This window comes from Bos mutus, chromosome 14 (genome assembly GCF_027580195.1).
Source record: "Bos mutus isolate GX-2022 chromosome 14, NWIPB_WYAK_1.1, whole genome shotgun sequence".
In the NCBI taxonomy this organism is placed as follows: domain Eukaryota; kingdom Metazoa; phylum Chordata; class Mammalia; order Artiodactyla; family Bovidae; genus Bos; species Bos mutus.
In genome coordinates, this window is record NC_091630.1 from 68755216 (window position 1) to 68770188 (window position 14973).

General features: G+C 60.8%; 1 protein-coding gene across 2 annotated transcripts in view; it reads right to left on the bottom strand.

The window, feature by feature from the left end:
* Positions 1 to 14323, bottom strand: part of ZC3H3 (zinc finger CCCH-type containing 3) — a 63094-nt gene extending 48771 nt beyond the window's left edge. For both annotated transcript variants that reach the window (XM_070382491.1, XM_070382492.1), the window contains exons 1-3: positions 14205 to 14323; positions 11105 to 12428; positions 9872 to 10068 (exon numbers count right to left, since the gene is read on the bottom strand). In XM_070382491.1, the coding sequence (XP_070238592.1) occupies positions 9872 to 10068; positions 11105 to 12428; positions 14205 to 14292 (1609 nt within the window). In that variant the 5' untranslated portion in view covers positions 14293 to 14323. The remainder of the gene's footprint in view (positions 1 to 9871; positions 10069 to 11104; positions 12429 to 14204) is intronic.
* Between the last annotated feature and the right edge of the window lie 650 nt (positions 14324 to 14973).

Sequence of the window (14973 nt, forward strand, 5' to 3'; positions counted from 1 at the left end):
GCGGCAGTGCCTCCTGCCCAGGACCCCTTCCGCCACCCCACGGGAAGAGACAGGGCCTCGGGCACACAGAGCTGGGGTCCGCGTGGCACCAGGTCCTGCTCCTCCCCACATGAGCTACAGGAGCAAGCTGCCCAGAAGCCTGAGCCCCACTGGCCCAGCCCCCAGGCCCTGTGGAGCAGAGACCCCCACCCTCCCCTGGTAAGTGCCAGCAGAGGCCTCGCCACACTTGGGCGGCCCAGAGGAGTGTGTGCTGAGGCGCTCAGCTCTCAGCCAGACCAAAACTGATGAAAACCATCAAGCGGCGATTCACCTAAGCATGATAAATAAAACGCAAGGGAAGCACACTGTCATACACCTGCTGAAAACCAGAGATGGAGAAAGCTCTGCAGCCAGAGGGCGACAGCAGACCCCGCAGGAGAGCAGGGCCAGCCGGCAACAGCCAGGTCTCCCCCTGGAGCCCCACAGGCTCCCACGCAAAATCGCTCTCCAGAGAGGAAGACTTCAGATAACCGTCCACGGAGAGCAACAGCCCCCAGCACATCTGCAACATCACAGGAAATCTTAAGAGGTGTTTCTCCGCGGAAGGCAAGGAAGGAGTGAAAAGAAATGGGAGAATAAATACGTAGCTGAATCTGGGTCAAGGATGACCATATACGACGTTTTTTACGGTCTAAAACACATGGAGAATTAAAATCACGGTAGTTCCAGCATGTCTGATGGAAGAGAAGAAAAAAGGGGGAGGGTGCTCTAAGCTTCTTTATGCTGTCCAGGGAAGGGTCAGACTGCAATTTCCAAGACCTGGTAACAGACTCAAAAACGTACAATGTTACTGAAAGAAAAATAAAAGGAGATACAATAAGCTAACGGAGAAAAGAATGGAATTTAAACATACATCCAAAAGAAGAAAAAAACGAAAAGAAATACATAACAGGTACAACAAAGAAAAAGCACCTAGTAAGACTGGATTTAAACCCAAATACACCCAAACTGCGGTTTATTGTGACAGATGAAATCTTTTCTTACAAAACAATTTCAGGCTGCACTTTTTTAAAAGGAACTATTTGCTGGATACAAAAAAAAAAAAAAAAAATCTAACCATAATACAAAACAGCTTTTTTTGGATTATTTACTTATAAAAGTAAACATGTTTGCATACATCATGCACCAACATTTGCAGGGTATGTATGTGTGTGTGTTAGTTGCTTAGTCGTGTCTGACTCTGCAACCCCATAGACCGTAGCCCACCAGGCCCCTCCATCCATGGGATTCTCCAGGGAAGAACACTGGAGTGGGTTGCCATCTCCCTCTCCAAAAGGAACTATAGAAAGAAAGAAAGTGAAGTCGCTCAGTCGTGTCCAACTCTTTGAGACCCCATGGACTGTAGTCTACCAGGCTCCTCCATCCATGGAGTTTTCCAGGCAAGAGTTCTGGAGTGGGGTGCCATTTCTTTCTCCATGTATGTATGTACACTAGTGTATACGTACACATTTTGCGACATTAACTAAAAGAAAACCGGCCTACATATACCTACTTTAGAGAAAGCAGACTTTAAGGCAAAAAGCTGGAGATTAAAAAAAAAACAAACATATTTCATAACAGTAAAGATTCATTCCAGCACGGAGATGTAACAATTCTAAGTGCTTTGCACACAGTAAAATAACCTTAAAATAAATACTAACACAAAAGCGACAACTGAGAACACGAGCACACTCACAGGCACAGTGCAAACTCCGCACTCTCTCAGACACTGGAAAAACACAAGTCTTCCCTGCCCCTCAAAGTTGGGAAGTTTACCACAGGTTTGAACAACACCATGAATACAACTCTCCTTACAGCCCTGAACTCACCAAGTGGAGTCATTCTTTCTAAGCACACACAAGAGCTTTACCAAAGTGGACCCTAAACCCCCCCAGTGAAGGTGGGGAGTGGTCATTTTACAAAGAACCTCAAAAGCCTCAGAGATTTAGAAATGAAGCAATCCCTTCTGAATAACCCTGGATCAAAGAAAAATTACAACAAAAATTAGAAAAAGTTTTAGAGGAACACAAAAATAGTTAACTTGCAGACCCTAAGGCTATGCTCAGGGGGAAGTTTATAACCTTACATCTGCATATTTCAGAAAAGAGAGGCTGAAGGCAAATGTCCAGCCATCTGACCCTGGTGTGCTGCGTCCAAGCTCAGCGCACTGGCCCGTCCGGGTAGCTCTGACAGCAGTCCCCGCCCAGGCTTCTGCCTCCACTGCTGGCACTGTCAGAGCCGGCCAGGGACACCTCCAGCCAGGCCCACCGTCAAGGCAGCAAGAGAGGCAGCGTGGCCTCATGGCCCGGCACCTGCTCCCTGCCTTCGCAGCACAGCGTGGAGGCAGCAGCCTGGGTCAGATTCAACCAGGCCCCACCCCTCCTGGCACCCTTCCCCGTGAAAACACACGGGGTCACGAGAGTCAGGAACAGCGCTCCCCAGGAAAGGCGTCTGCCACGGTCTACCTGAGACACCATCTGGGCCCAAGCTCAGCTCCCCAGCCCACTGCCCCCAGCTCCACACTGAGAGGGGCAGGAGAGCAGCTCCAGCCCAGAGCCTGGCTCTGAGTCTCAGAGGGAGGGTCCATTGCATCACTGCCGGTGCTGCACAGGGCCCGGCCAGGGTGTGCAGGGGGGTCTGGGGGTGTTGTGTGGAGGAGTCCGGGGCAGGCTCCTGGACTGGGAGCCGTGGTGGTCTCTCCTGCTCCTCCCACTAAAGCTGGACTCAGGGCAGGACTACTCCAAGCTCGGCGACTATCCCTTTCCTGAGGCCGGCTCCACAAGGTCCACCCTGGGGACACCCCCACCACGGCCTGGGGGGGTCTCCCTCCCCCTCACGCCTGGCCCTGGCAGGAAAGAAATCTGCCCAGAGGGCTCAGGCTGACGCGGCCCTGCTTCCCAGGTAGCTCCCAGCACCAATCCCTGACTGGGTCCCTGAGCCACAGCCAGGTGGGGCCGCCCCAGCACACCATCCGCATTCGTCAAGACGCCTGGGGATCCTGCCCACAAGCCGCCAGGGCCGCAGCCGCAAGGGAACACCGCCCCTCCTTCCCAGGCAGGAGCAGATCCCCGGGCTTCAGCTGGAGTCATGGCTGCGCCCCGGCTCCTGGAGCTCACAGCACCCAGGGAGGCCAGCGCCTGCCAAGCAGCACACGGCACTGCGTGCACCTGCACGCGCTCCACGCCAGCTCTGCCCAAATAATTAACTAGCGCCGCCAAGGCAGATATAAACCGGAAGCCTCCGACTCGCCTGACAGTTTACGCAAGGCTCAGGATTGCTGCGACTGCCTTCCACAGGGCCCGCTTCAGCGTTTTCCTTTTCCCTTAGGGAAGCAGAGCTCTGGATGGAACTGCTCTCGCGCCCTTTGCAGTGTCTGCGGCAGTAAAACTGACAACCCGTCTGCACCCCAGTGGGAAAGGCTGGATCGCAGATTACTCTAAGGTGGGAAAATCCAGCAGCCAGCCAGTCTAGCATCCACCAAACCTGCCCTCAGCACCTGACCGCCCCGTCCCCTCAACCGGCACAGAAATGCCCAGGATGCGGGGACAGAGCAAGGCCCGGTCAGCACCAGCCTGGAGGCTCAGGGCCGGGGCTTTCTGCGCCTCGAGGAGGCCCCAGGACCAGGGCGCAGGCCAGCACGGGGACGCCTCAGGAGGCCCTCAGGCCTGTGTGCCCTCTGTGCCATGGCAAGCCTGCCTCCTGGCCCTCCCAAAGCGCCGCCAGAGGGCACTAGTGATGAAAACGCTACTGACGAGCGTGAAGGCCCAGGGCAGGCTTCACTCTGCCCCTCTGACCACAGACCGCGGCCCGGAGGCCAGTGAGGCCAGGCACAGGGCTGTCCGGCGCCAAGCAGCGGGTTCCGGGCTGCCTCCGAGAGCCATGCTGCGGGGCCACTACCTGGCTCACTGCCTGCCCCTGCCCGCTGGGCACACCTGGTCAGAGGCAGGGGGTGGGGGTGGGGCGGGGCCCTGTCGGGAGGGGTGCGGGCCTGGTGAGACGGGAGGGGCAGGGAGGGGGCAGGGAGGGTGTGGAGAGGGGCAGCGCAGGCAGAGTGGTCAGAGCAGGGCTGCTGCACACCTAGAACTTTGGGGCCACGGAGGAGGTTAAGTGAGGATGGCTTTGAGCACACAGCGGGCGGGCGGAGGGCTCCCTGTAGGTGTCCACCCCAAGTCCCTGAGCTGGTGCTGCTCAAGGAGAGCCCTGCAGAGGGCCCTCAACAAACTGAGCCCCAAGGGCTGGTTTTGGCACCCAGGCAGCTGAGGGCCTGCTTTGACCTCCACTGGCACAGGAGGGCACCCCAGGGACCTGGGAACAGCCCCAAGGTGGGCCCTTCAAGCCCAAATGATGGAACAGCAGGGGAGGCAGCCCCAGGATGTCCCCTCAGTCTGCCCGCAGAGGGTCCATCAGGGGGCTGTGCGCCTCAGGGACCCCTGGTCCGCACAGGCCCCTGTTCTGGGCTGGGGGAGGGCAGAAACAGTCACCGGGGCCTTGGTGAGGAGCCCAGGAACGGCAGGGAAGGGCAGCCGGGGCAGGGGCCCATGGGGGGCTTACATGGGAGAGACTCCCTGACAGCTTCCTGGACAAACTCGGACACAGGGATTGGGGCTGCAAGGTGAAGACTGGGCAAGGCCCCCCCACCCTGCCTTCTCTGCTGGTGACCGAGGATGCGTGCCCGCCCCACTGCACTCACAAACAGGTGACGGCAGACCTTCCAGACCATGTGGCTGGCACAGCAGACTGAGGGATGTGTGGGGAGCACCCGCCACGAGCCTGGCAAGCTCTCGGCCAGAGGCAGGCGCTGCGTGAGGCCAGCAGGCCTGAGGGAAGGCCCCGCGGCCCTCAGACCCACACCTGGCTCCCCCCAGGAAACCTGGGCCCTTCCCATCAAACATGGCCTGCGTGCACAGCCCCACCACATCCGGGGCTCCGGCAGCAGGGCTCTGGACAGGCGGGCGAGCGGTGGGGGCTATGGCCATGTGCCCCCTGTCCTGGGCAGGTGAGGCAGAGGAGGCCCCGCCCCAGCAAGCCCCAGGAGATGAGGACGCCACTGCCCATGCAGTCGCCTGAGGCTTTTCCTTGGCCCAAGAAGCAAACACTTGCTGCTCCCAGGAAGCCCCCTTGCAGGACAGGGCAGGAAGCCAGCCTGGAGCCAAGTGGCAAGCGCAGTGCGGGCTCCCGTGGCGCCCACTGCACCCTTTCTGCACACAAGGAGTCAGGGTCCTCGGTACACATGGAGCCTGTCACCTCAGGGCACCTGAGTCACAGTGCTGGGCCCAGTGTGGTGGGGAGGGGAACCCCAGAGCGGGCCCTGAAGCCCCAGGTGCTGGAGAGCGCCCGGCCTCAACACACTCCCTAGAAGCTCTCTACTTAAGGTTCTCTTCTCTGCAGCCTTCTCTGGGGTCTGTCTGCCCTGAGGCAATCAACTGAGGTCTCTGGCAACCAAGGTGCAGGTACTCCCCAGGGAGCACGGGGGGGGGGGGGGGGGTCACATGGTGACCCCAGGGACCACCTGCCCCTCCCCCAGCCAGAGTTGGACTTTAGGCCCAGGGACTAGGGGGAGGGTCAGGGGGAGGGTTGAGGGCTTGGCCAGGAGCCAGGAAAGCAGGGGAGAGGCAGGGAAGGGAAAGAAAGTAAGAGGCGGAGTCAGGCTGAACCTCCAGCTCAGTCCCCAGGCGCAGTGTCCATGCGCCTGCTGAACAATGCAGTTTTGAATTCAATTAAAGCGATTATCTGTTGTGCCAAATAAATTGTGTACAGCATACATCCTGCGGCACTTTACACCTCCAGGCTCATTATTCCCTAACTGTTTCCTCCTGTTTATGCGCTCTCAAATTAAATTGCTGATAATATGCGCCAAAATAAAAAATGAGCGCACCTTGTCCCAAGAAAATTGATTCTCCCTTTTCCTGAGCCGGCGATTGCCAGGTTTTATATACTCTGTTCCTGGTGATCATTAGTAATTCAATTTTCTTTTTATTAGCCCTCTTATCTGCTGAGCAATATAGTGGCAGAGCTGACCTCTTTCGCACGGGTAAATGTTTAAAATCTTTTCCCTGATTAATTTTGCCAGTTAAGAAAAAGAGGAGAAATGGCCCGGCTCTTAGCCATCACAATGAATAAAGCTTAATGTTGATTGTGATGGAATTTCTAATGCCAGGGAAATTGATTGAACGCGGCAATTACACTGCAATAGTAACTCAAGGGAGATGGGATCGCTTTCTTCTGGCCGCAGCCTTTTGGTTATTTAAAACAATCCAATTTGCAAGGATAATTATGTATTAGTGTTTTATCTGCCACTTGAAATGAACAGGGGAGTTTCGATACTGGCCCAGCATTAGCAGGTTATTGCTGCAAATTACTTGATATCTGCTTTCTTTCACATAAAGAGAAAATTAGGCAATCAATTACCAGAAAAAGGTGGACGAGGAATAAGAAGGGTGAGAGCGCCCTCTTCTGGCCGCCGGGCTGCACAGCAGGCCTGGAGGGGACCCCATGGCTCTCCCTCCCCCTCTTCAGCCCACAGCCGGGCAGGCACAGGCTGAGAGAGGAGGGCTGCACCTGGCACTAAGGTCTGTGTGGGGAAACAGAGCAGAGAAGCCGCAGACAAGCAGACGAAGGGGCCGCCCCTGTGGCGATATAGACACATGGACACACACAGCTGCTCAGGCCCGCCAATGGGGCCAGGAGGGGCTCACCTGTGCACCCCAAGTACCCACAACATTAGATAAAAGCCCAAGTCCCGCACAGAGCTGAAAGGGAGGGAGCCGGGAGGGGTGGGGAGCCGGGGAAATGCTGCCCCTCAGCCCTGCCCCCACCCCTACCTTCACCCCTGCCCAGTCTCTACACAAGCCTCTCCCATGAGCTCCCTGCCATCAAGTCTCGGGGAAAGGACCCCTGCCCTGGGCCTGGAGGTCAATCCTCTCCCACAGGCACACCCTAGCTCCTGCCCCTCCGGCCCCAGTCACTCCTCAGGCCCGGACACGGCCGCCTTGTGTCCCCAAGCATGCTCCCATAGGACCCTTGAGCCTCCACCGTCCCTCAGCGGCTTCCGAACCGGACCCCCTTTCCTTACTGTGGCACGGCGCCCCTTCCCACCCTCCAGGCCCACCTGCCTCTGGCCTGAGCCTCTCCCGCCCTCTGGGATGCTGCGCAGGACAGGTCTCCACTCCAGGACTTGCTGAGCTCAGCCCTACAGCTCCTACGCAACGCAACCGCAACCTCGCCTGCACAGGTGTGTCCCCTCCCTCTCGCCTCTCCTCACACAGGTAGGTTCAGGGCTCAGAGGGAGCTCCTCAGAGACGCCCCAGACTGCCTGCCTGGCTAAAGCTGCCCCCCACCCCCTGTAGCTCTTGAGACACCACCGCGGATTTCCTTTTCTGCAGAGTGCTTCTGCCGCCTGAAGGCAAATTTTTCGACCTATTTACAAGCACCCAAGGAGCTTTCTGCATTCACCATCCACCGACACGCCCCGGCCTGGGCACATTCGGACCACGGGAACCAGCGCACAGCCCAGCACAGAGGTGTGGTACATGGAAGGCTGAGGGGTGGAGGACACGTGGGGGGAGGAAGAGTGGCCGAGCCAGCAGAAGCCTTCTCCAAGCCCCCCAAGAGGAGCCTCTTCCCAGCTCCCCCTCCATGTCCCCTGCAGAGCATGGTCACCGCATGTCTACAAGCTGATCTGTCCGCCTCTGAGTGGGGACAGCACAAGGCGCAGGGGTCCGCACCCCACACCCTGTGGTGCCCACGGCCTTGCTCCCCCCTCCCTCGGAGCAGCAGAGCACCCTGCCAGCAGGAACAGCCTCCACTGTCCCCAGCCTGCACCCGTCTGCCTGAGGCCTAAAACGGGACCACGCGGTTCCCAAGTGCAGGTACAACTCCAGGGAAGACACATGCCACCTCCCCCTTGTGGCCTGGCACCAGATCCGTGGCCCTGTCAACCCCTCACCCTGTTCACCCTGCAACAGGGTGAGCATCCTATAGCGTCTCCAGCCCACGGCCCTGGGACACTACCCACAGGCCCCTGTCCTGCTCTCTAGCTCCCCGGCAGCCCCTTGGCCCATGGCGGCTACAGCACGGCCGCAGCCAGGCTGTTCCCAGGCCTGGGGCAGTCCTCACCCTGACCCCCAAGCCACCAGAGCCCTCCAGCTTGGAGCAGGGAGAGTGGGCCCCCAGGACTCTACATGGACAGTCCACAGTGCTAACCTCCCCGCCATCTGGAGAGCGCTCCCAGTCCACGGCACAGAATGACCTCTTTGACCGCATGGTGCTCCTTCCACAGGGTCCCAGGACACAGGATGGCAACTGTCTGCCTTGGGCCCGTCGGCCCGCAGCCCAGGCTCCATGGGGCAGGGGCAGCACAGGGCTGGCAGGGACACAGTCGAGGCCAGCGTTGGTCCTTGCATCAGGACCCAGCATTCTGGGCAGCAGAAAGACCGCCAAGAGGCCCAGGGCCCTGTCTGCCGCGACCGTGCCACCCTCAACGCCTGCCCAGCAGCCGCTCCACACACACACTGGCTTCCACGGGAGCCCAGCACCCGGCAGACACCCACCAGCTCCCTCAAGGGCTCTGCTGGCAGGAGCACAGCGCCCCTGCTTGGACACCCCCCCCAACCCCCTCCTGCCATGTCCATCATTCAAGACCCTCTGAAACACCACCTCCATGCGGGACCCCTCCTGGACACCGCACTCCCTGCTAGCAGGAGGGAACACCCCTGCCTCAGGGTTCCGGGACCCCCAGCTCCAGGGCAGCCCGCCTCCCACTCCCGGCCCTGAGCACCACCCCCTTGCAGCGCCTTACCTGTGGGGGCAGCTCCGCCTGCAGCTTCTCTGCTGACAGAGACAACATTGTGACCAAGAGCACCGGATAGGGACCGTGCAGCCCCGCAGATGCCCAGCCTCCAGAAAGCACCCCGATCCCTCTCCCGGCTGCCCCAAGAGCCCCCAGCTGGCCTCAGGCTCCCGGTGGGCTCCCCAGCCCCTGCCAGCCTCTTAAAACACGAGGCTTCTCCACTTGTTCTCTCCAGTCAGTCCCGCAGCCAAGGCCCAACCCCCAACCCATTCCCCTGGCAGCCCCCAGGGGCTGCTGACAGGCTCCCTCTGCTGCCACCAGGGTGAAATCCATGCTTGCCGGAACCCAGGGACATGCAGCCAAAGGAGACTGGGTGGGAGGGAGGCTGGAGCCCTCTCCGCCCAGCACGGGCCTCCGCCCGGGCCCCCAGGGCCCACGCTCTCTGGCCGGCTCTGTGCAGGTGCTGCATGCCGTCCCGGACCCCAGCTGGGCCCTGAGCACTAAGGCAGCACAGTCCCTGGAACACAAGCCCTGGCAGCAGCGCCCAGGACCAGATCCCTGGTGTGTCCGTGGGGAAGCCACGGCTGCTCCAAGGAGACACCCAGGACCAGCCCCCCCGGAGCACTGCCATCGCCACAGTGGGGGGTGCCAGGGACTCACTGAGAGAGCAGAGAGACCCCTCCCAGGCCCGCTCAGGCCTTGAGAGGAGGCAGCAGCCCACAGGGAGGGCAGCGAGGACAGGAGGGAGGGGCCCTGGACGGCACCAGCCAGGCCACCACCCCCTTCAGGGCTGTCTGCCTGCCGCCCTCTCATCCCCTTCCCACCTCTGCCAAGAAGACGCGGCCGTGCAGGCATGGAGGGATGTCCTGAAGAGGCCGCACGTGCCTGTCTGGCAGCCTCTCCATGGCCCCGAGCGCAGCGCACAGCACCGCAGCCCAGGCTGCCCACTGCCCGCCAGGCCGAACAGCTCTTGGGCCAGGGCCTGACAGTACAAGGTGGATGGAGACCGTGGGTCCCAGCGGGGAACAGAGCCAGCGCAGGCCCAGGGAACCCTTCCCAGCGTACCTTCCTTGGAGGGGACGTAGGCGCGGCCAGGAGGCAGGCAGCACGGCCGGGGCTTGGTGACCGGCATCAGCCCCTTGTTGGGTGTCTTCTTCGTAACGGGGCTGCTCTTTCCCCGGAGGGCCTGCTTTCGCCGCAGGCTGAACTGACTCTTAGCCATGGCAGCAGGTGGGGGGCTGCTCTTCTTGTCCACAGGAAGGCTGCAGAGATAGAGCAGGTAGCTCTAGCAGGTACCCTCCCCGCCTCGCCCACCCAGATCCCAGAACCAAGAGACCAGCCCTGGCAGGCAGCCAAGCCCCAGTGGGGTCTGGCCCCCCCACTTCGCTTTCCCTCCTGATCCACCTCAGCGGCTCCCTGCCCATCCATCCCCCCACCCTACCCCACCCGGCTCCCAGCCGCAGCCCTGGAGGACCCCAGAGCCAGGGCAGGTGGAGGGCGGAGGAGCACAGCCCTTGACCCCCACCAGGTATTTCCACGACCATCTTCTGCACCTCCTCGGCCAGATGAGATGAGCCCCCACGTGGAACTGGGGGAGAGCAGAGGAGGCAGGCGTCGTCCCAAGGAGGGGCCGCCACCAGCCCCATGGCTCCCCTCCCCAAACTCGCTGACACAGAGGCCGCTAGAGACAAAAGGCCAAGGAGGAGAGCATGGAGCTCAGCAGCCCAGACGGCGCCTGTCCGGGGAGCAGGGCCCCAGGGCAAGGTCAGCGGTGGGAAGGGCCTGAGTGGGACTCCCTGACAGATGGCATGTGTCGCCACGCCTGATGACAGAGGCATCTGGCAGCTTCCACAATTAAGTCCCTGACCCTGAAGCCCTGGGCCACAGTGCCATCTTCCAGTCTCCTCTGGACCCAAGTGGGTAGAGGGCAGGGAAGCTGACATGCCTTCAGCGAGGGAGGAAGTCCCTGTCACCTGGCTACCTTTCTCCTGCAAAGACCCTGCCCCTGGCCTGGGCACAAAGCTGTCCATCCACCATCCCGCAGGCCCAGAATGGAAGCCACCCCAGCAGCCTCTGGTCTCTCGCCAACAAGGGAAAGGGAGGGCTTGCTGGCGCCACCTCCACCCGTCCCCTCCCCATTAACTGAAAGGACAGCGGTAACTGCGGCCTCATTCCTGCCAGACATGCTGATGCACCACAGGCAAAGCTCCGTCCTCAGGCCCCATTAGGGGCGACGCTTCCTCCCTGCCTCCCACACCCCTGCCCAGACAAGACCCAGGGAGGGGCAGGGGCCCGCACCTGGCACTGCCCCGCCTCCGGATGATCTTGGTGCGGCTCTTCACTTTGTAAGCGGAGAGCGGAGTCTCACTGAAGACAGGCTGCAAGCTGCTGGGTTCCACTGCCCGTCTGTCCGCTGGGGGGGACCTAGACGGGATGGGGGAGAGCTGGGAGGCACGGTCCTTGCTGCCAACCTCTGAGTGCCAACGGAAGGAGGAGGCCGAGGAGGCCGAGGGGCTGGAGGCCTTCCACTTGTACTTGCTGGGGGAGGCCCCAGGCACGGCAGGCACGGCAGACACGGCAGGCCTCCTGGGCTCGGCATCTGGGTCGGCTTTGAGCTGAGGCTTCTCTGTTCGTTCCGCTGCAGCAAAGGGGGCCTTGCACACGTTCTCCGCCACCGCCCTGGGACTGAGGGCCCGCCGAGAGGCCCGAGGACTCTTTGCCGAGGCAGCCACCCACTTGTAGTTGTTTTTCTGAAACTTGTTGGTTCGACAGGACACCAGCACCGAGGGCTCCCTGGTCTGCCTGGGTCCAACAGCAGGTCTAGCTGGGCCTACCACCAGGCTAGAGGCAGCGGATGGGCCTGAGAGGCCAGTGTTCGCGCTCCCGTCCCCACGGAGCTGTGTAACAGAGCTGGCCACAGAGTGCGAGCCCGCCTTCCGGCCTAGGGCCATGCCGCCTCGCTGGGGCAGGCTGGAGGGCAGGAAGCGGGCCCTGACCGTCCGCCGGGGCTCCAAGGGGTTCTCACTCACGCTGCTCACTGACTTCACCACCCGGGGCTTGCCAGCCTCCTTCTGGCAAACCAGAAGGGGGTCCTCCGCACTGCAGCCCCCCTTGGCTCTTCCTTGCCTCGAGGGCTGCCGCTGTGCACCAGAGGACTCACCCTCACCTTCCTGAGGCCTGTGGTCATTCCAGGGGGGGTCCTCGTATTCTTCCAAGGAGGTCCGCAGGACCCCCGCAGTGCTGGCCGAGCCCGGCTTGGATGGTGGTTTGATCTTGATGACCATGTTCTGGTCTGGATTGAGCTGCACCTGCCTCTCCAGGATGTACTCCTGCGGTTCAGGACCCTGGCTGCTCCCAGCCCTGAGCGGCGGCTGCGCGGCACCATCACCGGGCGGGTCCGAGGAGCCCAAGGGCCGATTCACGAGGGAGTATTTCTTGCGCCACGCAGGCCCATGGTTCAGGGAGAAGCCCCTCCGGCTCGGACGAGGGTAGCGAGCACTGAAGGTCCTGCTGCTGTTGTAAGTGGGCGGCTGCCACTGGGAAGTGGTGGAGGTGCCCAGGGCGGCGGAGGTGCCTGGGGCAGAGGCACTGCCGTGGAGGCTTTTGTAGTCATCAATCAGACCTGAGGAGGCAGGAGCACAGACTCTGTCAACCGAAGGGTGAGGAAAATCAGGGAGAAACCCCTGGAGGAGCATCAGCTGACCAGACACCCTGTAGACCCCACTGGATCCTGCCAAGTCCCAGTACAGGAGGGGCAGCCCCAGGGCCTGAGAACCACTGACAGTCAGCCTAAATCCCCTAGGCCGATCTTTCCCATGAGCCTCTTCCCATCGATCCTACTTCAATCCTATTTCTGGCTGCTTATCCTTAAAATGCACTCCTGTGACATAATATCCCCTGTTCAGCAGGGATATTATGCTGGGTTCCCAATCCTCTGAGGCGAAGTGTCACCCAGCACGAAGAGACCAGCAGGGCCCATGCTGCAGCACCTCAAGAGACACACGGAAGGCCTCCGGCTAGCCCACAGACACAAAGGGGCAGGGCTGCACCTTCAGGACCTCCCTGCCTGGCACACACAACAGCGAGTGTAAGACAACTGACGCCCCGGGTACTCCACACGTGACAAGAATGTCACATCATCCTCCCACAAGAAGAGAAGAGGCCTAACATTTGGAGTTTCAGTGCAGGAGACCACCAGGTGAAGCCCCTGGACAGCATGGCTGTGCAGGCAGACACAGGCCTCAGCTGGAACCACCCAAGCTGTCACAACTCAGCCAACAAGCCCTCCAGTTACAGCACTCCCCCACCATATGTCCCACCTCCAGGCCCAAAGAGAGTCATGTCCAGACCTGGTGACACCTCAGGGCAGGTATGATGGAGGGCCAGAAGTGGCTGGTAGATGGGCTCAGCCCAACTGAACTCTTGCCAATAATACACACTTCCCAAGTTCTTAGATCTTCTCTTTGTGGGAATAACCTTTAAAATGATTTAAAAAAAAAAATACAGCACGCCATCTCTCATGACTCAGTAGTAAAGAATCCATCTGCCAATGCAGGAGACACAAGAGATGCAGGTTCAATCCTTGGGTCCAGAAGACCCCCTGGAGAAGGAAACGGCAGCCCATTTCCTTCAAAGCGCTGGCAGACTGCAGTCCACATGTGCTCAGTCGCCTCAGTGACCATAGCCCGCCAAGCTCCTCTGTCCATGGGGCTCTCCAGGCAAGAATACTGGAGTGGGTTGCCATGCCCTCCTCCAAGGGATCTTCCCTATTCAGGGATCGAACCTGCGTCTCCTGTGCCTTCTGCACCGCAGGCGGGTTCTTCACCGCCAGAGGGATGGGTCAGCCCCGGGCTATAGTCACTGAGGTCGCAAAAGAGTCAGACACGACTTAACGATTGAACAACAACATGCCGTCTGAGGTCTAAAAATGGAAAAGTTTGGAAAAACCTGAAGACCGGGGATTCTGGGCCAGGAATATCAAGGAGAATGTGACTGTAAGGAGGGACAAAGGCATCAGAACCGGGCGTCCGGGGAAGAAATACACACCCCTGGCCCCCGAGCAAGGGAGCGCGCCGGGGGGGCCGAGGCCGCGCACGCCCGCGGCGGCGGGGAGGGTCGCTTCCCGCCGGTTACTAAGCGACCCGCCCCGCCGCCAGCTGCCGCAGCACCGGTAACGCCCGCACCCGCCGCGGAAACCCGAGCTGGGATGAGCTGGGCCGGCTGGGAACGCCCCTTCAGGGTCCCCAGGACCCGGCCCGACCCCACCCACCTCCCCACCGACCGGACCCCCGCCTCCGACCCGTGGGCGGGAGCGGCCCCCTTCGGGGAGGCGGGCAGGGGACCGCTGTGAAGCGAGGGGGAGGAAGGGGACGCGCGACCCGGGCCCGGAGCGACCCACCCTGCAGGAGGCGGATCTGCCGCCGTAATTGCTCCTTTTCCTCCATCTCCGGAGTCCGCGATGCCCGGCCAGGCCCCCGCGACGTCATCGCCGGGCGACCGTTTTACTGCGGGCGGGGCGGAGCGCTGGGAGGCACCGCGACTGCGCACTGCGGCTGGGCCCAGGCATCCGCCGGCCGGAAATGGGGCCTCGGGAGTCGTGCGCCCCGCCCTGGCTGCGCCTGGAGGGGCGGGGTCACGCACGCGCAATGCTGGGGGCGGAGGCCACGTCACTATGGAGCGCCGGGAAGTCCTCTCTCGGCCCTACGGAGGGGACCCTGCGGCGTAAAGTCCGCGCCTTGAGGAGTTTTGGCCGGGTTCTTCGCCGAGAGCGTTCGTTCCCTGTGGGCCCGGGACGAGGGGCAGAGCCGGGGACTCCATGCTATCCACGGCGCGGGTCCTTTCTCGTCGAGCTAGAGGGGGGTTCTGCGGGAGTGAGCCGGCGCGGCGAGGGCCCGTGCGGCTCTGTTGTTGGCGGCCCGGTACAGGGGAAGGGACGTCCGGGATAGGAGAGGCACTGCAGGGACGCGTTAAACCTCTGAAAGGGTGAAAGACTGTGCCGTTTCGGTAGAAACAAGTATGAAAACAGGTGTGTACGTCCCTGTATACAGCTAGGGGGTGTAAAATGATATGGCCGCTGTGGTAAACTACTGTTTCCTCAGAAAGTTAAAAATAGATGCTTTGAGCCAGCAGTCAGATAGTTCGGGGTATATACCCTGAAGAAGTGAGAA